Genomic DNA, 22,211 nt, shown 5'->3' with positions numbered 1-22,211 from the left:
ATTCACTCAGGATCTGAGTCAGTAGAATAATGCACTGTAGCCCGCCTGTCGTGTTTTTAGTTCCTGTTCCTTTAGGGGTTAGGGATGGTCCTGGCTGACTGCATGAGTAATGGTTGTACGTCTTCACATGGATAGTACCCCCCCCCCCCCTCCCCCTTGTTGTCAGCGTTAGCTAAGTAGTCTTTGATGACATGTTTAATCAGATAGTGTGTAGATAGTGTTTGATCACACACGCCTATTTTAATAATTCTTCTTAGTGTGATGTTCAAGCACAATTAGCAGAATGCTGGTTGGTTGTGACATCACAGGGTTGTCATCAAAGGGGAACAAAGTAGCTTAAGGATGAGGATCTAAAAGGCAGGAATTGGACACGTTTCAGGGAACTTTCTCCCGGGAAGATGAGAGAGAATTTGGGTTGCTTTTGCTGTGTTATCTCTTAAGGCTATTACCTTCTCTCTCTCTCTCTCTCTCTCTCTCTCTCTCTCTCTCTCTCTCTCTCTCTCTCTCTCTCTCTCTCTCTCTCTCTCTCTCTCTCTCTCTCTCTCTCTCTCTCTCTCTCTCTCTCTCTCTCTCTCTCTCTTTCTCTCTCTCTCTCTCCCTCCCTCCTCCTCTCTTTCTCTCTCCTCACTCTCTCTTTAAATATATGTATACTGTATGGATATACATAGACGTGTGTGTGTGTGAGAGCCTTTCCTGGTTGTGCCTTGAGGTGTAGCCTAAATCATGTATAAAACAATGGAAACATTTACAGAACACTTTGATGCAGTGCTTCACTCAGACTAACAACATGACTAGTGCTTCAAAAGGCATCAGAGTTTATAGTGTTTGACAGAACTGCGTTGGGTTCGGGTACAACGAGATGACTATGAGCCGTTTTAGTACGACACTGGAATGTTTGTAGTTGGTTGTTTGGAGTATTTTCAAACTGCCATCACACTTGTTGTATCTAAACCCAGGCTAAGACCCCAAGCTAGATTGCTTTACCTGAGCACTTTCGCCACTTTGTCCTGCCCGCTATGATAAGCCCCCCCGACCACAGGGTGTGGAAGGTTTGGACAGTGTGTACGGCTGTCACTCCCGCAGTACAGTCCTGTGGTGTTCCCTTCAGTGAGCTGTGTGTGGGGGATGGCGTGGTTGTGCCTAATGGTGTACATCTGTGTGTGTGTGTGTGTGGCACGCACACTGTTTTGTTTGTTTGAAATGGCCAAAGTCATAGCTTCCCTCATGTAACTCTCACACATTCACACATTCGGCTTAAGGTGGCGTTCTCACCTTTGTCCTGGAGGACTGTGGAGGAGGTCAGGCACAAACAGACTGATGACCGACACACTGTGCCTAGTGCTGCACAGCATTGACCAATCTGCGACCACGTTACACCTCCAGTCAGTCTGTTCAGTTCATTTGATTCGTCTTTCCACCGTCTGAAACAGAAAAGCCCGCCTGCTGTTTTTAGATTTAGCAGTGGCATGTCGACTTGGCTGATGGTTGGGATTGCTAAGCAAGTGAAGCCCATACTGTGACCTTTAGTTAGGGGTGCACAGCTTAGCGGCGGCCTGAATCACTGGGCTGGAGATGGACTGACAGACGGATGGGCACATTCAGCCTGAGGGGAGTGGAGCAGCGTCATCCCAGCACAATCACGCTCACTCTGCCAGGACCGTCTCTCTCTGAAAACATGACGTCCTCGGACAAGTATGCATGCGTGTCTGTGTGTGTCTGGGTGTGTCTCTGTGTGTGTGTGTGTGTGTGCGCGTGCGCGCGTCTTACGGTTTTGGTTCTACCATTGTTCTTCATCTTTGTGTATGGCGTCTGTTGTGAGAGTCTAGACTTGGCTGCAGTGAGATACAGTATGTCTAGCTGATCAAAGACGACAGACAAAGACAGCCTGATAGCAGCTGGAGAGAGACTTTCTTTTCAAGTCACAGTGCATCGGGCTATTGAAGGTTCTTTTATTATAAATGAAATATTGATACCCAAAAAAGTATGTGTTTTCTCCAACCGTTCATTTATTTTACTTTCAGGAAAATTCAATATGGAAAGAAAGTGAGGGAAAAGCGGCGATATCGAGGCATGGTCGTGCATTATTCTGCACTTTTACGACAAATACTTAATGAAAACCCCCTTGAGGGTGATAGAGGCCTGTATTTAATTAAAGCTTTATAAAATATTAACAGGGGAGGCCGGGGCAGTATTCCCCTCAATCCTCCCCTGTTCGGGCTGAGGAGCTAGTTCTGAATTCTAATTGCAGATACTTAGGTGGGGGGAGGGGGTGAGGCCGGGGTGCTCCAGTGCGCCGAGGAGCCAAAGGGTAGGAGACCGCTGCTTGAATGTCTTCTAATCACATTATGAGAACTCTGGGTTGATTTATAAGAGCTATTCAAGTTCACTTTTTTACCCTGGTGCTCACACAACCCACCTTTAACAGTCTCAGAAATGACTTTGATCTCATTTAAGTGAGTCTGTTCGGTGAAGGGCAAGACTTCTGTGGGGGGGGGGGGGGGGGACGTGGGGGGGGGGGGGCGTGGGGGGGGGGCGTGGGGGACGGGACGTGGGGAAGCTCGCACTCGCTGTCTTTTGTCACGGCGCTGATAGAATTGCTCGCGCCGCAAGTGGAAAGGGTCACTGAGGAATGGCTGCCGGATTCGGAAAGAATACACTACTCTTGACTTCTAATTGGGTGCATGAATGCTCTTGAATTTTTGTGCTTCACATTAATTCTTCTCGGTCTCTTTTCTACTCTGAAGGAGAATCGTTGACTTTTTCTCAGGGCGTATTTATCGGCCAGGTGGTTTCTCCAGCCGCAAATATAATGCCAGTGCCTTTCTGAAAGTGAGATATTCGCCAGATAAACCCATCTCATTGTCACCCCTCACCAAACTCCTCCACCTCCACCATTTCACGGGCTCCTCCTCTCTCCTTGGTTGACAGATCCACACTGACTCCGACGAGGGCGAGGGCACCATCAAGTACACCATCTCCGGGGAGGGGGCGGGGTCCATCTTCATCATCGACGAGCTGACGGGAGACATCCACGCCACGGAGCGACTGGACCGGGAGGAGAAGACCTACTACACCCTCCGAGCCCAGGCTCGGGACCGCCTCAGCGACGACCCCCTGGAGCCCGAGTCGGAGTTTGTCATCAAGGTCCAGGACATCAACGACAGCGAGCCCAAGTTCCTGGAGGGACCCTACATTGGGAGTGTGGCTGAACTGTCGCCCATAGGTGAGGAGGGTGGGGAGGGAGGGAGGGATACGGGCAGGGAAGAGCATGAGCATTATACTGGAAACGTATAAAAGCTTTGTGTCACACGGTGACAACTCTTTAAAAATGTGATTAAAAAAGTTGTGGTTGACATCAAATATATATTTTCCTTTCAGGTTGTCATAGTCCTCAAGCCCAACAAATAACAGCGCAGCTGATTATCAAAAGTTTGAGGATAAGAAACTTTGTTTTGGGGTTTGAGTGTGGGTGTGTAGGGGGGGGGGGGGGTACCAGAGAGTGTTTAGCGGGGGAGACTACAGGAGAGGGCTAAATGAAATGGCTCTTTGCTGGTCCTTATAAGAATAAATTCCTGCCGCCTCAGCTTCCGACCAGGTCCACTCCTGCCCTCGGCGCTCTCTGAAACGGAGAGGACGAGGAGGGGGAGAAAGCCAGCGAACAGGACTAAGTCATTAATGTTTATGCCCTCCCTGTTCCCTCCGCCCCCTTGTCACCCCCCTCCAACACATGCCCCTCTCCCCTCCGCACCTCTCAGTCAAATTACACATTAAAGAGGGTGCATTTCATGTTTTATACATTGGCACAGAGTGCCAGGCCCTAATGAGATAACTGGAGTGCTTAGTCAAGCTTTTTTTGTGTAGCCATATTTGCTCTCATGTCGAACAATAGTTGATGGGGGCGGTGCTGGCACTTGTGCGATAGTGTCACTGGTACCATGGTGGCTGAGGCCTGTGTGACAGCTTGCCAGGCACTCGCCACCCCCGAACCTAGCTGACTAGAGCTGCTCCAATGAGGGTTTTGGTGTGCAGCGCCGCACACGCTCATTTCCACTGACACAGCATCGCATCTTGTTTAGCCTTTTAACCACTAATTGGTAGTAGCTGACAGTCTTTTGGCTAATGGTTAACCATTTAATCGTGGTAGCTGATGTCGTTTCGTAGCTTTAACGGTGAACCGTTTAATCATAGTTGCTGACGTAGTTGTGTTGCAGTGTGGGTTGATTTTGGTGTCTGAATGGTGAACAGGCTCAACGACGAAAACAGAGTTTGTCATCGAGGGCCGCTTCTGCTGGGGGGGTCACATCGATATGGGACGGACGGGTAGCTTCAGCAGGGGGAGCTCTGGCAGGGAGCTTGGGCCTCCGGGTGTACGGACCAGTCCTCCTCCTCCTCTCCTCCTCCTCCTCCTCCTCCTCTCCTCCTCCTCCTCCTCCTCTCCTCCTCCTCCTCCTCCTCTCCTCCTCCTCCTCCTCCTCCTCCTCCTCCTCCTCCTCCTCCTCCTCCTCCCTGCCTGTGAGGACAATCGATAACAGCGTTACTTGTGTCTCTCCCACCTCGTTTGATGTGTGGCTGCCAGCTCAGCCCTCTTATCCTCCCCTGATGAGGGATCCCTTTCAGGTGTGGCCCCTCATCAGTGGCTGGCAGCCGTAGGTGCTTCTTAGGGTGCTGTCCCTGGTGCTGAATCCTTGGTGCTGTCACTGGTGCTGAACCCTTGGTGCATGGCTGAGTGCCGAACCAGCCTTGTGCATTTGTGCTTTAAGGCCTTGCCGCTGTAATGGTTCCTTTGCTATGGTGAGGAGACTCCATATTCTGTAGACTAGATAGTACCTAAATGCCTATAACAGGCAGTTATTAGAGACGTGAACCTCATTAAGGAAAAGATGTGACTTAATACCTAAATGTAATTAGACCATCTAGTGAAATGCCATTTTGAAGGGGCGAGGGCGATTATTTAACTGTGAAAATGTTCCATACATGAAATTATACCATTTGTCCCACAGAAGCACCACTCATCAAAAATTAGACTAATTGACGAGCTCAAATCAGCATTTATTCAATTTCCGCCGTAGTGCTGTGGCAGTCTGTGAGAAGACTGTAATCAGTGTCATGGAGCGTCTTGATTACATGCAGCATGAAGGCAGAGATGTGCAGGCAGAGATCTGAGGCAGGACTCGTCACACTGTAATGGCACCAGGTTGCCCGCATTATCCACACCAGTAGCACGCTCGCTGGGCTGTTTTATGGACGACCGAGGCTGGAAGACGCCCGGCGCTGATCATAATAAGGAAGTCATCAGGACACAGCCGGCGGCATGTTCATTCCCACTTACCTCCCCGGTCGTGTCCCCTCGTACAGTGCTCTGTCATAGCTCACGGCCCCTGCTACCAGAAGAGCGTTTGTTTATACATCATTCACAGTCCGCTCGCCGGTCGGGCCTGGCGAGCGGACACGCTGAGGGTAGAGGAGAGGAGAGAAGAAGAGAGGAGAGTAGAGGAGAGAAGAAGAGAGCAGAGGAGGAGAGAGTATACGAGAGGAGAGGAGAGAAGAGGAGAGGGAATAAAGTAGGGGTGTCAGTCGAAGATGAATTCAGAGGGATCACTCGAGTCGTCCTGGGAGAAACATGGGCGGCTAATGAAATCGGGGCCCTAAATCAAATTTGTGGGCTGATGGTGATTGAATTTAGCATCAAAGACGCCTGACTGTCTTCATGTTAGGACTGCGAAGTCGGGACGCAGAACACCGGTATGTTGTCGTCATGTGTGTCCCCCCCCCCCCCCCCCCCCGCCCCCCCTGTCCTGAAGGCCTGATCTGATCACGGGCGCTACAATAGGTGCTGACGTGAGAGATGATCGTGTCCAAATACACGTGGGTGACCTACAGCGTGACTCACAAAGCTCACAACATGCACTGACGTGATTTGGGAGTGAACCATCGCAGCATTAGCATTCTCGTTTGCATTCTCATTAGTGTTCTTCTGCTAGCGTTTCTGTCTCTCTCTCTCTCTTTCTCTCTCTCTCTCTCTCTCTTGCACCCTCCTCACCTCAAAGCGGAAATATTTTATGTAATGCTGTTGTCGGCCTGACCCCGACTCTGTTAAAGGCAGCAGCAGCAGTGGGCAGTATGGGTCAGTCTGGTATTCCGGTGCTAATGCAAGAGAGCGCTGTTCACAGTGAGGGGAGTCCACTTTACATGAAGGCCCACTGGGTCTCTCTGATTAATGGAAGCTCACTTCAAAAAACACCAGGTCATCATCTCTTTTCATGCCTTGTCCCTTTTTTCTCTCTTTCTAACAGCACTGCATTAATGGTAAATGGTTTGCTCGCGCTAAAAGCTAAGATGGGAAAGGGCCTTTCCATTTCAATTCTGAACCCTAAAAAAAAAAAAAAAAACATGGTCAGTGGTGAAAGACTTAGTTTGACTCCCATAGTACTCTCAGCTGATATCAGTGGGTAAACAGCAAGCTAGCTCGTGTCACGGGCATGACCAGGAGGTGAACCAGTGCATATGGCCACTGCAGGTCTAGATATACCGCGGACAGAACCAGGATTGTTGTGATTCCTATTTCCAAGCAGTCCCCTCAAGATGGCTAAATCCACTTTTGGAGAGACAATGTATTATATATGAAGTGTCCACCTCTCGATACAGCCCTGCACTGCCACAGGCATTGATGCGTTCTCATACATGTATATTTGTTTACTCGTCTGTCTATGTTTATATATATATATATATATATATATATATATACAAAATACATTTCCTGGCAACACCAGAGAATATGGTACCGAGGTTGCTTTAGAACTGAAGTCCTTTTACAGTCCCACAGATGTGTAGACAATCATAGTTTGGAGCATAGACTTTTTTTTTTTGCAATCGAAGTCCTCTAGTATAGTGCTGGAAGTTTAAAAATAAAGAAATCGTAGAAGGCTCAAATCGGGTCAAAGCTTGCCTTTTGTTTACGTGATGGAAAAAGAGGTAATTAATAGTTAAATGGAATCTTTCTTGCCCCTGTTTTTGACCACGCTAGCCAAAGGAAGGTTTTAAAAATGTAGACACCATGCTAAAAAGTTCCCAAGCCTGGCGTTACACACTAAAGTAACAACAGCGCTACAGCTCTTTCTACACTCTATTTCCAGCATTGTTCATTCTTCACACTCCCCCACCTGAACACATTATTTTTTATAAATGAAAAAAACAACAACAGTTAAATCAACAGGACCTCAGTCCGTCTCAGCCAGTGGTCTATGGGCTGTGCTCCATAATGCTTTAGATTCAGCTACTGTGATCGTGTCCTTTCCTTAGGAGTGTTGAGGCCTGAAATGACCTATCTGAGCTGTGGTACTTGCTATGGAATCGTTTTATAGCATCCAATATACCGTTAAATAGAAAAAGAAAAGCTACAATCTTGAGTATTCTGTGCAACATTGTTTTACAATACCAAGCTTCTGTCTACAATAAAGGCACTATATTTTGTCTTGACACCAAGCTTATGAATTCAAAGTACAATCCCCAGAAGAATGGCTAAGGTTCGACACGATTGAATTCATTTCATTCCGTAGCATATCCAGAAAACTCCACATAAAGTACCGTTGGAAAACTTGGAAAGGAATCCCATTTGGGGTTTTCTGCACGTGGCTTCAAGACCACCGTAGTTTGCCGTCACGGGCATCCGGGGCGGCCTCTCCCTGCCCAGGCCCCGAGGTGTCTGCCTCTCCCAGGTCCCTGCCCAGGCCCCGAGGTGTCTGCCTCTCCCAGGTCCCTGCCCAGCCGCCCCTCAGATGGGTCTTCAGATTGCAGAGGTCTCAGTTCTGGCGGCGTGCGTCTATCTGACTAACTGCAAGTGAACCATTCGGAGTGGGCGAGATCACACCAGGAGCGAGGGATATGACAAGGCAGCAGCCTCGCACGATCAATAGGCCTGTCAGGCAGGTCTATTTATGTGGCCGGGGGAACATCCAGTGTTATAGACTCGGCCGCCATTGATTTTGACACACCTGACGTTCGAGGACTCCCACTGTGTGAACAGGGCATGGATGAGTAGTATGGGAGCGTGCTGCCCGTGTCACCTGGGGGGAGATGTGAGTTGGACCACGGTGCTGTTGGCTTCCTCCCGGGGCATTTCATAATGCCTTGAGTGACAAGACACTGCTTGATTTATGTGGGTTTGCTTTTCTCCGTCGGCTCCCTGTGTACGCCGTGTACATCTGGATACTGCCGGACTTGTCATTTAAATAATGGTTTGCTGACCGAATCTCTCTCTCTCTCGTCGTCCTCGTATCGAAGTGGGGTTGTGTCGGCGTTGCATTATTAACGAAGCCCTTCTGAATGTGGCTGATATACTGTATCTGTGTGTGTGTGTGTGTGTGTGTGGGGGGGGGGGAGTGTGAGGGTGGCTGGGGTGGTGCACGAGCCCATTTCCCTGGTCTATTCCTGGAGTTGATCTCCAACCTGGTGTACAGTGGTAGAAGCATGCAGGAGCCAAACCGAAGCTTGCTACCCCTCCCTGTACTGTCGACTGAACAAATAATGACACATTCTCATAAAAGACTCGAGGTAAGGGCTAATAAAGGCTCGATTTATTTTTCCTGTCAGAGGAGATGGGAATTTTTTTATCCTTAAATCCTTGTAGGGACCTCGCAGGGGATCTCAGTAAGCAGGCCATTGACTTTTATGACACGGCACATTTTTTCTCCCTGACGCCCCACCATCCTCCTTTTGCGCTAGCCTTTAAGTGGACCAGAGAGGAATGAATCATGTTGGAAGTCGTGGAGAAATAACTTTTCATGTGAAAACACCTCCGTTTTTATGGCTTTGTTAAATGATCCGTAATGGTGGAGGGGTGCACTCGGTCCAGCATATTAGGACGGGCTAGGACGGGGAGGGAGGGGGGGGGGGGGTTGGGGGGAAGGGGGTGGCAGTCGGCGTTACCCTCCTCCCCTCTGCCAACGCCACTACGTCAGCTGCAGAGATGGGCACACATCTCTTTTACAAGGCTGCCTCTTAAATGACTGTCAGTCTACCGCCTCACACATGTTGCTCTCTCTTCAAAGCCCCCCGCTTCCCCGGGGGCACACAACGTTAATTAAAGCATCTCCCTTTGAGTGCAGGATGTTGAGGGAAGCCATTCCAACGGTCTGGCTGCTATTAAACAGAGCCATGCATAAATCTAACTCAGTAGGGCCAAACTAGCACCCTAGAATGTTTGGTGTCAAGTTCAAATAGATAACCAGCACCCCTGACATTTGGTGTCAGGGTCAAATGGATAACTAGCACCCCTACCATGTGGTATCAGTAGACATGAACCCAGAATTATTCCAATGCTTCTCCATACTGTACTCACCCATATTGGCAAACTTTGTTTAGCCTCGTCCATGCCCAGTCAAGTCATTGCTAAATACAGTCTATAAATGTTATTCGCACAACACTTGATTCCCTACACATATACGTACTATCATTGTTATAGATCTCTCTAGGGATGGGGAAAACACGTCCGTCTTACATTTAGACATTTATATTATATATATTTTCTTTTTTTTCTTTTATAACATGCTAGTATATGTATTCATATAACATATACCCACACTGTATTTCATGTGTTCAGCATATACAGTACCCAAACCAACAGCTGCATCTCCCCATGCTTGTCAAGCTTGCCGAATGTCCCTCAGTATAAACCACCGAGACCACTGAACAGACTGCTAGATGGAAAATCTGGGTGGAGACAGTCAGGCTTGGGAGTCAAACAGCAGAGCTGGAGCCGTCGCTTTTTCTCATGAATCTTTCATCACGGTGGCAGTCAGGGCTAATTGTCCCTGACTGTTTCAACCAGCCTGTGATGGAACCTCTTAGAGATGTAAGGCCGCCGTGGTGCTGGGGCATTAGACATCAGGCCGGAGAGGAGGTCAGGCAGGCAGGCACTACGGTGTCAGACTGACAGCACCACGGAGAGACCTGGACGTGCTGCCTCCGTTGCCTCCAACGCCATCACAGCATCCTCAATGACAACATGTATTTGCATCTGCCTTTGTGTCATGTAGCCCCACTGAGAGATTATAAACAGTGGTAAACTCGGGTTTACATACTGAACATGTAAACATGCGAGCCTCACAAATACATTAAGGTAGCTGAAGAAGGATCAAACGGTGTTGCGGCGTATTTGAACAGCAGGGACGGGCGTACAGGTTGTTCAAAGCAACTGTCATGTCTTTGTATTACTATGACCGTCTCTTGTCCCTTATCCTTGGAATGAATTCAGCTGTGCTGCATGGCAACATTGCTGACATCAAATGCTATCGAGTAAACTGTTTTATGAGAAGCATGAGAAGGACTGACAGACAGAAAGTGTCCATATGTTTCTCAACAATGGGCTCTCTCCCATTCAATTGCAAGGCAAAAATAATTACTTCAACACCTTCTGTCTCCTCTCAAAGCAACATTTCAACTTCAGTTTTTATTTTGAGAGTGAGAAACAAATCTCAACATAATGAATATCCACGGTTGTCTTTGTTATAAACAACATTTCTCATTACTTAAGTATTTTTATGTTTGTATGTTTCCAATCTAGTAAAAGTCAATAACATTTTTATTGAAGTCACCTGAGTCTTTTCACCAGCACAGAATCTGTTCAAATAAGAAAAACCTATACAGACGCCAACAGATAACTAATGACTTCTCACTCGAAACACTGACACCATGCAGCCCAGGCATTAATAAGGACTCTGGCACAAACTTCCACTCCCACTTCCCTTTTTAATATAAACACAATAAAGTAACATTTGCATTTATATAGTTCTCCCAACAGCAGCTTGGTAAAGAATCAGCTGAGAAACAGCTGAGCATCATTCTGATTGTTACCTGGGGAAAAATTGTGATAAGGAAATAATCCCATGAAAGGAAATGACTTCCCTGTATCCTGCAGAAGACCAGGTAAGCAGAATTAGCCCCCCCCCCAACCGCCAACCCCCCCCCCCCCCCCCCCCCCACACACACACACACACACACACACACAACCCCGCCTGTTCCAAGTAATGAAAATAAATATCCTGTAAAATACCCACTGTTTTTTATTACGATAAGGACAACCTTTACCAGATCTTAGCCCAATGTCAAATATTCCTATATTGGCACAGTAGGGTATAAGAAGGTTAACATAATAGGGTGTAATAATGCCTGCAATACAACACAGAGTAAGCTGAAGCTTCAGACACTACCATGATACCATCCAAACGCAAAACCCAGTGATGCAAAATGATAACTTTTAGATGACCATGTTAAAGAGCGCCTAAGAACGTCCCGGGCTTTCAGTGAGCCTAAAACCTAACCATATACTCAATGGAGGGTCGCCAGCAAAAACACCTGGGTGCACATATTATGTTTACATTTGTCAGCAGCAGGTTTGCACACTGTAACTCATACTCCCTCAAACCAAGTGCTTGTTTCCAAACTGCTCGCTTGAGAAACAAAGAGAGGGGTGACAGACAAGGATCCCAGATGCCTGTGGTAATGGCTGGGTGTCTTTAATGATAATCCACTGTTCGCACCGTCCCCTCCCCCGCCCTTCCTCAGCCTCCACCCTCGGGAGGCGCACTGATGACAGGAAACAAACAGAGCTCTGACACTTCCTGCTAATTAGCATCATTAGCATATGGCCATTATGTGGCTGGACAGTAGCATGACAGGGCTCTGGGAGAGGCTACAGCTGTGACCTTTTGTGGACAACACCAGCTGTCAGTAATTACTATGGCCTGCTCAGGGATGGCGGCTAACTCTTCGTCCTTGAGGGGCCATGGCTGCCAGGAATCCTTTCCCTTCAAAACAAGGTGTTTTTCACCAAGGAAAGGCTACAGCTCTGGAAATTGTTTCCCTCCGTAAAGTGGTTGTAATCGCTGATGACTGTTTGCTGGAGCATTTCGCTGGCTTCCATCAGTCTTTGAAGAGAGAACATTGTTATAGGCTTCCATGTTCTCTTTCAGCTTAGGAACACAGCCTGTCTTCCTATGAAAGGCTGAAAACAATGTGTGCACACTAAACTGGTTTCGACACAGTACTCAAAGGGCAGTGAAGTGCACAAACGCGCGGTGTACGCACACGCACGTCGCTTGCTTCTGTGATTCATTGTCTGTTTGTGGCAGTACAGGGTGTGCCCAGAGGTTCCACTATGCCTCACTGTTCCACTATGCCTCACTGTTTTGACACGATGACTTTCTCCCTCACAGGAACATCCGTGATGAAGGTCACAGCGTCGGACGCGGATGACCCCACATATGGAGCAGTGCCAGAGTGGTGTACAGCGTTCTGGACGGGGAAAAGTTCTTCACCGTGGACAGAAACACTGGTAAGGACAGATTACCAACAGAGCATAATGACATCGAGGATGATTGCTCCCTTATTCAGTGCATTGCACAAAGTAAGGATAGCTTGTAATGCCCTATATGCTCTATATTTCATGTTTTATGTGTTTTGTTCAGTGTATTTGTTTGCCACCGACATGGCAAGTTTCCTTGTTTTGCCGGGACAAGAAATAATCTTGAATCTTGATTCTGTAACCGGAACATGTTTTCATCGTGTTCCATCAGGAAGAGTAAGGAACACTGTTGGCTCTATGACATGTTCCATGATTGGGTGGCCAGATGTGGCCTTACTTGGTAACAGTTTGTTCCTTGTCAGCAGACAGTGTCATATTCCCTCCTGGTCCAAGGATGTGACCTGAACCACACTCTCACAGGCATAGCCCAGTTCTGTGTTGTCTACAAACGGCCTTGGGGGAATCACACTAAACTTTTAATGATTCCTTTTTTGGTCTCTTCTCTTGGATTCGGTCAGCCCCGGTGCCTGGATGATAAATGGTCTCTGTCGTGGTGTGGCTAGCCTGGAGACCACCTGTCTTATGACCCCTCCACAGCCCTCCACCCCACCCCCTCCTTATGCACAAGGTCTAGTCTAATGGGCGTGAGCCGAAGAGGTCAGCACCTCCAAGCAGAACAGCTGGGGACTTTCCCATTCTTAATATTGCTGAGCCACTTAAGGAACAGTAGCCTACAGTGTTGTAGCTTCTCCAAACCGTTTCATTCCTGACAAAAATATGAACTGTGGGATAGTCCTATAAGAACGCCAGAGTCCATCACAGCCATAACTCAGAAATTATGTGAACTAAGGCTTGTGTTGTAAATTGTTGTCCTCAAAGCGGGCATCCGACAGCATTTAAAGGAAATCAAATATTGCAGTTCAATCAAATCCGTCAATGTTGTGCTCATGTTTGGTTTACATTTGATTCCCCCGAAGCTTATACCTCTAAGCCGCTGGCCATGTGCTCCAGGGATAGACGGACTGCAATGTAATCTTCTCCTCATGCATGCGTCCTGTCAATGGGGACCCTCCACACACGACACAGCTCGGTTGAAGAGGAACACTTTTATCACCAGGTTACAGCCCATCTCACAACAGTGTACTACTGCATGAGACAGTCATTGACGTTGTGCAATTATACTGCATCAGATGACATTTACATTACATTTAGACATTTACATTAAGTCATTTAGCAGACACTCTTGTCCAGAGCGACTTACAGTAAGTACAGGGACATTCCCCCGAGGCAAGTAGGGTGAAGTGCCTTGCCCAAGGACACAACGTCATTTTGCACGGCCGGGAATCGAACTGGCAACCTTCAGATCACTAGCCCGATTCCCTAACGGCTCAGCCACCTGACTCCCTGACATGTGACGCAGCTCGAGAGGTGCTTTCCATCCAATGAGAACCGTTCCAAACAGAGCTCTGACACATCCGTTGATGTTGCAATGACTTCACATGTAATGAATCATTCTCCGGCACGTTCTTTTTTTAATTTGACTCAAGGATAGTGGAGGTAAAATGAAGTGGTGGTTGTAAAAATGAAGCAGAGGCATCTTCCTTTTGTCCATTGCTTTATTTGTACACTCACCAGTAAATGTGGCCTAGAGCTTGCTGGAGTTTGAAATGTGACTGGAATCTATGAGTTGTGTATGTAGCACAGTACAGCAAGGGACCGGGAGAAATGCCATCATCCCAGGCAGGGGCAACAATGAAATGTGATGTGGAAACCCCCACCTGGGGAATGGAATTATACTCCTTCACCATGCTCTGTACTACTATAGGACCAAACATTCAAACAGTCTCTCTCTCTCTCTCTCTCTCTCTCTCTCTCATCTCTCTCTCTCTCTCTCTCTCTCTCTCTCTCTCTCTCTCTCTCTCTCTCTCTCTCTCTCTCTCTCTCTCTCTCTCTCTCTCTCTCCTCTCTCTCTCTCTCTCGCTGTCGCTCTCGCTCTCTCTCTGTTTCCCTTTGTCGCTCTCACTCGCTCTCTCTCGCTCTGGTTTCGTCCTTTTCAAATAGTAGCGGGTGCGAGGTTCGACAGGGAGGGGTGAGGCGTGGCCAAAGAAAGGAGAGGAGCAGCCCAAGCCGTGTGGAGCTCCCTGTTTGGGATTCATCTCCCCTTCCTGGGGAGGTCGAGGCTGCGCTTGATGTTGGTCCATTCCGAGTGTGTGTGCTGTTGTCGGGGTCTTTATTCCCAAGGTTTACATGGTGTTTCTGAACGATAAAGACAAAGAAATGAGATAAGAACACCGGTTGTGAGAAACCGTGGACAACCACAATCGTAGACATGTCATGGTGAGGCGTTTTGAGGAAGCAGTAAACAAAAATATGCCCCCATTTCGACAGACGTATGACTGAAAGCTTCGAGCTGTTATATCCAAGAGAGTGATCCAAACAGCATTAGTGCAGAAGAGAGGCTGTGTCCGGCCTGTCATCGCCAGCTGATGGATCTTTCTGTCAAAGGAACGTGACCACAATCAGAAAGGCTATGAAAGGGAATTTGTCGAAGCAAATGGACAGATCTCTCAGAATGTCAAAGCGCCCGCTCATTTGGATCCAGTGACCCGACGACATGGCCTTCAGATGGGCTGCCGACAGCAGTCCCCCTTAACAGTCTTCAGGTGCATTGGAAAATGTGGCATTCTATTGGAACAGCACAGGCTTCCAGTGCACTATGACTGACCAGACTGCAAGTATTTTTAGGGAAGTGACTGCAATCCCTAACACATGAGAACTGGGCCGAAAGTCCACTTCAACTGGATTAATAGAAGTCATTCTGATTGTTTTTCTTCCACTCTCAAAATCCACTCCTCCGAATGTCTTCAACGACAGCGTCCTTCCCCGCAACAGTTTTCAGAGGCCTCTTCCTCTCACAGGCTGCCCCTATATATTATTCATTTTAATACTGCTCAGCCGTAATGATATGAGCACGGCGCCAGGGATATGACACAATCTGCTCTATCAAGACAAGCGCAGGGGGTGAAATGGAATGTGCTGCTGGAATGTGCCTTTATAATGGAGTGCTTAACTGCAGTTGATATTCAAACGGGGGGGGGGGGGGGGGGGGGAAGCTGGAGAGGGCTAAGGCAGAAGTGCTAACCACTAATGTGACCTTTCCATTGCACGTCTCTCTCTCCCGCTCTCTCTCTCTCTCTCTCTCTCTCTCTCCTCTCTCTCTCTCTCTCTCTCTCTCTCTCTCTCTCTCTCTCTCTCTCTCCCCGTCCACCTCTCTGATCCTTTCTTGTCCTCTTTCTCTCTCGCTCGCTCTCTTTGTTTCTCTATTTTCATTTTGTTTCATCTATTTCTGTCTTTCCCCTCTCTTTCCCTCTCTCTTTCTCTCTCTATCTGTCGCCGTAATTCTCATTCTCACACTGTCATTCTCTCTCTTTCACTCTGTCAATCTCTCTCTGTCATTCTATCCATCTATCTCTCCGCTGCCGTCATTCTCGCTCCCTCTCTCTCACTTTGTCCCCTCTCTGATCAGGTATTATTCTGACGGCCGTGGCGGATCTGGACCGAGAGACGCAGGACCGATATGAGCTGGTCGTCAAGGCAACCGACATGGCAGGCCAAATGGGCGGCCTCTCCGGCTCGACCACGGTGACCATAGTGATCACGGACGTTAATGACAACCCACCACGTTTCCCGCAGAGTGAGTCACTCCTCTGTTGAGGAAGGGAGACGGAGGCTCAGCGTGCACTCACAACCAGCAGCCGCCTGATACAAGTATCAGGACACAATGAGTGGGCACATGCACTTAGAGGAAATTATTGTAGTTCAGTCTGTCGCCCTGTCTGTCAGTCAGCCAGCCTTTCAGCCAGCTAGTCAGAAAGCCAGGCAGTCAGCCAGTCAGCCAGTCAGGCGGCCGGCCAGGCAGTCAGGCGGCGAGGCAGGCGGCCAGGCAGGTGGTCAGTCAGCCAGTCAGCCAGTCAGCCAGTCAGGCAGTCAGCCAGTCAGGCAGCCAGTCGGCCAGTCAGCCAGTCAGGCAGCCAGTCGGCCAGTCAGCCAGTCAGACAGTCAGGCAGCCAGTCAGGCAGCCAGTCGGCCAGTCGGCCAGTGAGTCGGCCAGTCAGTCAGTGTCTGCTTGAAAAGCTGAAGGATCTGAGGAGATCTGTTCACACATGTCTGCGTCCCACGTCTGTGTGTGATCCGACTGAGTAACGTTATCAACACTGACTAATAGGCTGTCATTTACAAAAAAGACAAAAAATCTCCTCTGCATCACACCTTTCAGAAGGATGTTTTTTTATCGTGTGCTTTTTTTCTTTCCAAAGAAAACACTCTGAGCACCCCCCCCCCCACCCTTCATGCCTGATTTATTTAAATGATATAGTTTGATGAGATGTGTGATACCCAAACACAAACAACTATAATATGATATAATCACACACATTAAAGTGCAGTTGGGTACATATCCTTACAGAATAAATTCATCGTCTGAACAGATTCTGCCATCTCAATTCTTTCATCTTTCAACCCTTTTTTCATCCATTGAGTAAAAGAAACAGCACTCCTTCATTTTTTTTATGAAAACTCCATCGGGGCCAACTTTATTGTACTTGTATGTCTTCTTTTCTCTATATATGAATCTATCCCCTCTTCATCTCCTTCTCATCTCAGATAATCACATTCTGTCCGATTCAGGGACGGAGCCTGTAGGATTACCTCTGTTCTGGATGAGGGCTTTGCCAAGCTGCTACAGCTGTTGAAAATGAAGCAATGTGATTTACTTCACATTGCTGTGATGTAATTATTTTGTGTGTTCACAACACCAATGTTGAGTGAGTCTTGCTCTACACCTCAACAATGAGCTCTGAGGGTATGGACGCCTAGCACGTTTTAAGCTTCTCAGGCGGGATATTTTGGTCTGTGTTTTACAGCGCCTCTTGTTAGATGTGTGATGCCCGACCCTGCTCTCAAGTAGAGCGGAAATTGATGTTCAGAGTGAAATGAGGAGCGTCTGTTCACTGTGACAGTAGCCTCTAAGCCATGGCAGATATCAGCAGTGTGTCAGCACCTTTAGCACAAGCAGTTAGTTAACATAAACGCATAATACCTGGCTCCATCCCGCACCAACGGAGCGCTGCTCGATGGGAATGTGATCTGGGATGACAGCAGGGTTTAAGATCACATAGAGGGGGGTTTGCAACGGTTGCATGACTTGGCTAATTGGTATCTATTGGCTGAGATTGCCTGTCTTCTGCTTGTGTGTTATTTTTTTTATTTATTTGCCTTAACTCTGCAATACAATGGACTAGGAATTAATCTTTAATGCAGGTTTCTACCCCCCCCACACACACACACACCCCTCCCACACACACACCCCTCCCACACACACACACCCCCCCCCCACACACACACACACCCCTCCCACACACACACCCCTCCCACACCCCCCCCCCCCCCACACACACACACACCCCCCCACACACACACACCCCTCCCACACACACACACCCCCCCCCACACACACACACCCCTCCCACTCGGTTTCTCCCCTTTGTCTTCTTCCAGTGTCTCGTGACTTTTCCTTTTTCGTACTGAACTTCTGTTCCCCGACTCCCCTCTACCTTCTCCTCATCCTCCCCATCCTCTTCATCCCTACCCTTTGAGACTTTCTGTTCCCTAACTTCTCACCTTCTTTGATTTTGATTCCTTCTCCCCCCCTTCTCTCTCTTTCGCTCGTTCTCCTCTATCCTCTCTTCTCCTTCCGACCTCCTCCTCCTGCTGCACCGCCGCCCTGTCAGAGATGTACCAGTTCTCGGTGTCGGAGGGGGCGGCGGTGGGGACCTCGGTGGGCAGGGTCATCGCCACGGACGCAGACATGGGGGAGAACACGGACATGAGCTACCTGATTAAAGACCAGGAGGGAGGGGAGCTGTTCAAGGTCACCACGGACGGCGACACACAGGAGGCCGTCATCACCATCAAAAAGGTAGGGTTCGGCAGTAGGCTCATCAAGACTCGATGACCAACTCCGAGTTTTTGTCCGGGCACGTGCATGGACATCTGACTCCTAGTCCAGAGTTGACTCCCTCTCCTCTGTGTTCTGTGGTCCAGCCCCTGGACTTTGAGAGCAAACGGACTCACAACGTGGTGGTGGAGGCCGTCAACAAGCACGTAGACCCTCGCTTCGTGGACCTGGGCTCCTTCCGGGACCAGACCATTGTTCGGGTCAGCGTGTCGGACACGGACGAGCCGCCCATTTTCCAACCCCCCGAGGGCACCATCTTGGAGGTGCAGGAGGACGTCAAGCTGGGGGCCGTGGTGGGGATCGTAACAGCAAAGGACCCCGACATGGAGAATGCACCTGTCAGGTAATGTGTGGTTGCTATGGCCGCAGGTGAAATTCAATGCGAACACGCTTTAGCTTTCAATGACACGCCCCAAATGAGGACACTGCGGGCGACTGTCACTGTTCATGTTACCTCGGTGTGCCCTTGTTGTGTTCACTATTTCAAACAGTAGTTTAAGCATATCTTGTGACTGAAGTTGACACAAAATCCATCCAGGACCGCTTCCTAGCAGCATCAGAGCAGCAGCACTGAGAATGCCTCAATTTCCCCTTGCCGGTGGCTCCAGTACATCCCTACAGTACCAGGTCACCGTGCTTGCTCACCGCTGGCACTAACCCCGCATTCTTGCGTTTCCTTTCCGATGAATGTTTATGATAGAAAATGATATAATCTCACCCAGTGCATGAGTGCCACCTCGTAGATCACGGAACGAGGAATAGACGGAACAACTGGAGAGACGAAGGGGGAAACGGGAGCCTCACACACGCCGACACACACAGGCTGTGCAAATTACCTCTATTAAAAATGCATGAGGCTGAACTGAAAGTGCTCCAGGTGTAATAAAGTACAACACTGTGGCAGCGCCGCCGCCTGTGAGTTGGCAGGGCGGGCACTGGGTGTCTGGCGGCCACTGGCGAGGGGCCATGCCCATCCATACCACTTTAATCATCTGTATTGGACAGAGCTATCTCAGGCACCTATAGAGCCCCAAGGCCCTGGCATTCACTCAAACACCCCTGCCACCGTGCTCAGGAGGGGCTTCTAGTTTCACGCCAAGGGGGCTAGAGGCCCAGAGCGATGAGCCCAGCTTGCCTCGAGGACAGAGACTCCTGTTTGTAGAAATATGGGTTTATTTTGTTTGGCTTGGTTATTTATCAAGAGGTGTAATACATTGGAATTGTGGACCAGTGATATTTCCTGAGATACATTGTAATGATTTCAAAAACAAATTCTATTTTGTAGATACTGACAAGGGATTTGGAAGTCATTATCTATATCAATGGTGTTCGTTTTTTGTACTTGAATCTTTCAAGTAATACTGTACAGTAGCATCTATAGTGGTTTTTACATATTACAGGTTGCTGAGAAATACAAAAAAAGAATCCAATTATTTCCACTGCCATCGATTGTTGCTGAACTGCTAATTGACGTGTACCCTGATTTCAACCTGCCAAGACCGTGGAGGATCCTGGTGCTTTAAAAGCCAAGTGGATAACTCCGAATTGGATTCCAGCGTACTGTACATTGATGTTTCCTCTCCTTCTCTCTCTCCAACAGGTTCACTATAGACCGTAGCACAGACCAGGAGCAGATCTTCCACATTGATCCAGTATCAGGCGCCATCACTCTGGGCAAGATTCTTGACAGAGAGACGGCTGGTTGGCACAACATCACTGTGACCGCAGTGGAAGCAGGTACGTGGATCTGACTATAGGACACTTGTGAGACAAGAAACGTGTTTACTTCTTAGTCTCAAATATATTTCTTTTTTCCCCCTTTATCCACAATCAGCATGTATCAGTTTTGACATCTTATATTCTTCTCCTGTGTTGCTAATGTTTGACTGGGATTGTTTATTTTTGGATGACAGAAAAACATTGCATCTTGATATCAGCTAAAAGCTGTCATCATTCGACAGTAATGAAAGAAAGATATGAGCAAAATGACTTAATCTACCTTCATACATGTGTTGTGACAAAGAGAATGAACACATACATTAATAACCAGACAGTGGAGCGACAGGCGGTGAGTTATTACTGCCCCAGAACATGTTAGGTTTGGAGAGGAGAGTTAGACTAGCTGGCACACAGTCCTTTCTCCAATCTTGAACAGATGAAGTGATTTTGGGATTGTATTGAAAGCACAAGAGAGATTGCGTTCTGCATCTGCTGTGATATCAACCTGCCCACACAAGATGAAAGTACGGCAGAAAAACAACAGTGTTTCATCACTGCAGTGCTGTGTTCCGCATCTTGTTTTTTGTCCCAGTCTTTTACCACAGTGCATACACAAGACAGGTTACAGAAATCTGAGGTATTATGTTGTTTGGAATTGCGCCCACCCCACAGATTTTGCACTCAATGTAGTTCTCCAAGCAAACTTTCCACACAAACAGTCAGAATAAATGAGCTTGCGAATCATTCAACGGTTGCTTGGAGCTGTAATTCTCAAGATAAATTGTTTGCTTTTGTGCTCTCACTAGCTTTCTGCATGCCATTATGTCATGGGCACATTTTAATGTTAATTGACCGTTTAAGGGTGTGAGACAGCAGACATTTTCTCCAGTATCAAGCCTTAAACACTGCGCTGCGTTGTGACTGATAAAGCCCTTCCTGCTTGCCACCGTCACGTTAGAGAGAAGCACCGACAAAGAGAGTGAATGGTTGACTTAATCAGAACTCTCGCAATGTTTCTTACGTAACGCCGCTGCCTCATCTACTCATGGCTGTGTCGAAGAGCAGAGCTTGAGAGTAGCCAAACATTCAGGCTTTCCTGTTTCCCAACAGTTTATTTCCCCCCCCCCCCCCCCATGTTTAATTAGTGAAGTGTAAAGAGGTCAACTTGTATGTGTAAAAAACACCTACATTGTTTCTTATTGCTCCCCAGTGAGTGTATGTGTGTCTGTGTGTGTACATATGTGTTTGTGTGCATGTGTATGTGTTCTGTATGTGTATGTTTTGGTGTGTCACGAGTAGCAGGAGGATCATTTACCTACCCTGTCATTGGTGCATGTACTGACAGATTCCCGTCGCTGTGACTTCCTATCTGGGAGGTGAGAGTGACACATCATTTCACCGACCTGAGATAGTGCGGATATTATATTGCAAAACCGGTTTTTCAAGACAGATAAATGGAAAAAAGAAACACTGGCTCTCCAGGCAAAAAATACAAGAGGAGGTGGAACTAGCCTAAAGGTGGACTGCAGACATTCCTGAGATGATCTATTTACATAGAAAACTCCTCATTTAAATCTCAATTTGTAGAGCCGCTCATCCACAACACGCTTTTTGATGAAAGTGCACCATTTAAGTACATACCCAGGTAAGGTACGCGTTCGGTGAGAGCACCATCTACAGTACTGAAACGCACATCAACTGATATTATTTATATTCTATTTGATCATTATACCATACCAGTTTTAGCTCGATGAGTGATGTCTGTATAATGGTAAAATCAACTTGCAGTTTAGGAAGAGCCAAGTCATCTGTGATTACATTCTTCAATATCTAGCGTATGAACTCAGGGGCATGACAAACTCGTTTTGTTAAGCAAAAATAGTTCACTCCTAAAGAGAACACAGTTTGAAATAGAGTTGATAGGTCATTTCCAAACAAACTACTGTCTAGTACATGCTGCTTGACCCAGACAGTCTTTTGAATGGGTGGTTTCCCATTCAGAGAGAGGCTTCAGAGAGGTCAACAAATCTCTTTTTCGCTCCAAAGAATTCAACACACCATTTCAAATCGGGGAGACAGCAAAGATGGTACTATGATTCGACCTGCAGCCAGATTAGTGCATGTTAAAATGCAGTCAGATTGAAGAAACTTCTAAACCTTCTAAACTACTGTTTC

The 22,211-nt window shown here is 47.8% G+C and overlaps 1 protein-coding gene across 1 annotated transcript in view; it reads left to right on the top strand.

Annotated features, from left to right (window-relative positions):
- Positions 1 to 22,211, top strand: part of LOC134019336 (cadherin-22-like) — a 50,404-nt gene that overhangs the window by 4,817 nt on the left and 23,376 nt on the right. The window contains 7 exon segments of the mRNA XM_062460157.1: positions 2,929 to 3,223; positions 12,213 to 12,263; positions 12,266 to 12,331; positions 15,828 to 15,995; positions 18,091 to 18,278; positions 18,404 to 18,660; positions 19,918 to 20,054. Coding sequence (XP_062316141.1) covers positions 2,929 to 3,223; positions 12,213 to 12,263; positions 12,266 to 12,331; positions 15,828 to 15,995; positions 18,091 to 18,278; positions 18,404 to 18,660; positions 19,918 to 20,054 — 1,162 coding nt within the window.

This window comes from Osmerus eperlanus, chromosome 1 (genome assembly GCF_963692335.1).
Source record: "Osmerus eperlanus chromosome 1, fOsmEpe2.1, whole genome shotgun sequence".
Classification (NCBI taxonomy): domain Eukaryota; kingdom Metazoa; phylum Chordata; class Actinopteri; order Osmeriformes; family Osmeridae; genus Osmerus; species Osmerus eperlanus.
This window is presented reverse-complemented; position numbering and strand designations above follow the sequence as displayed.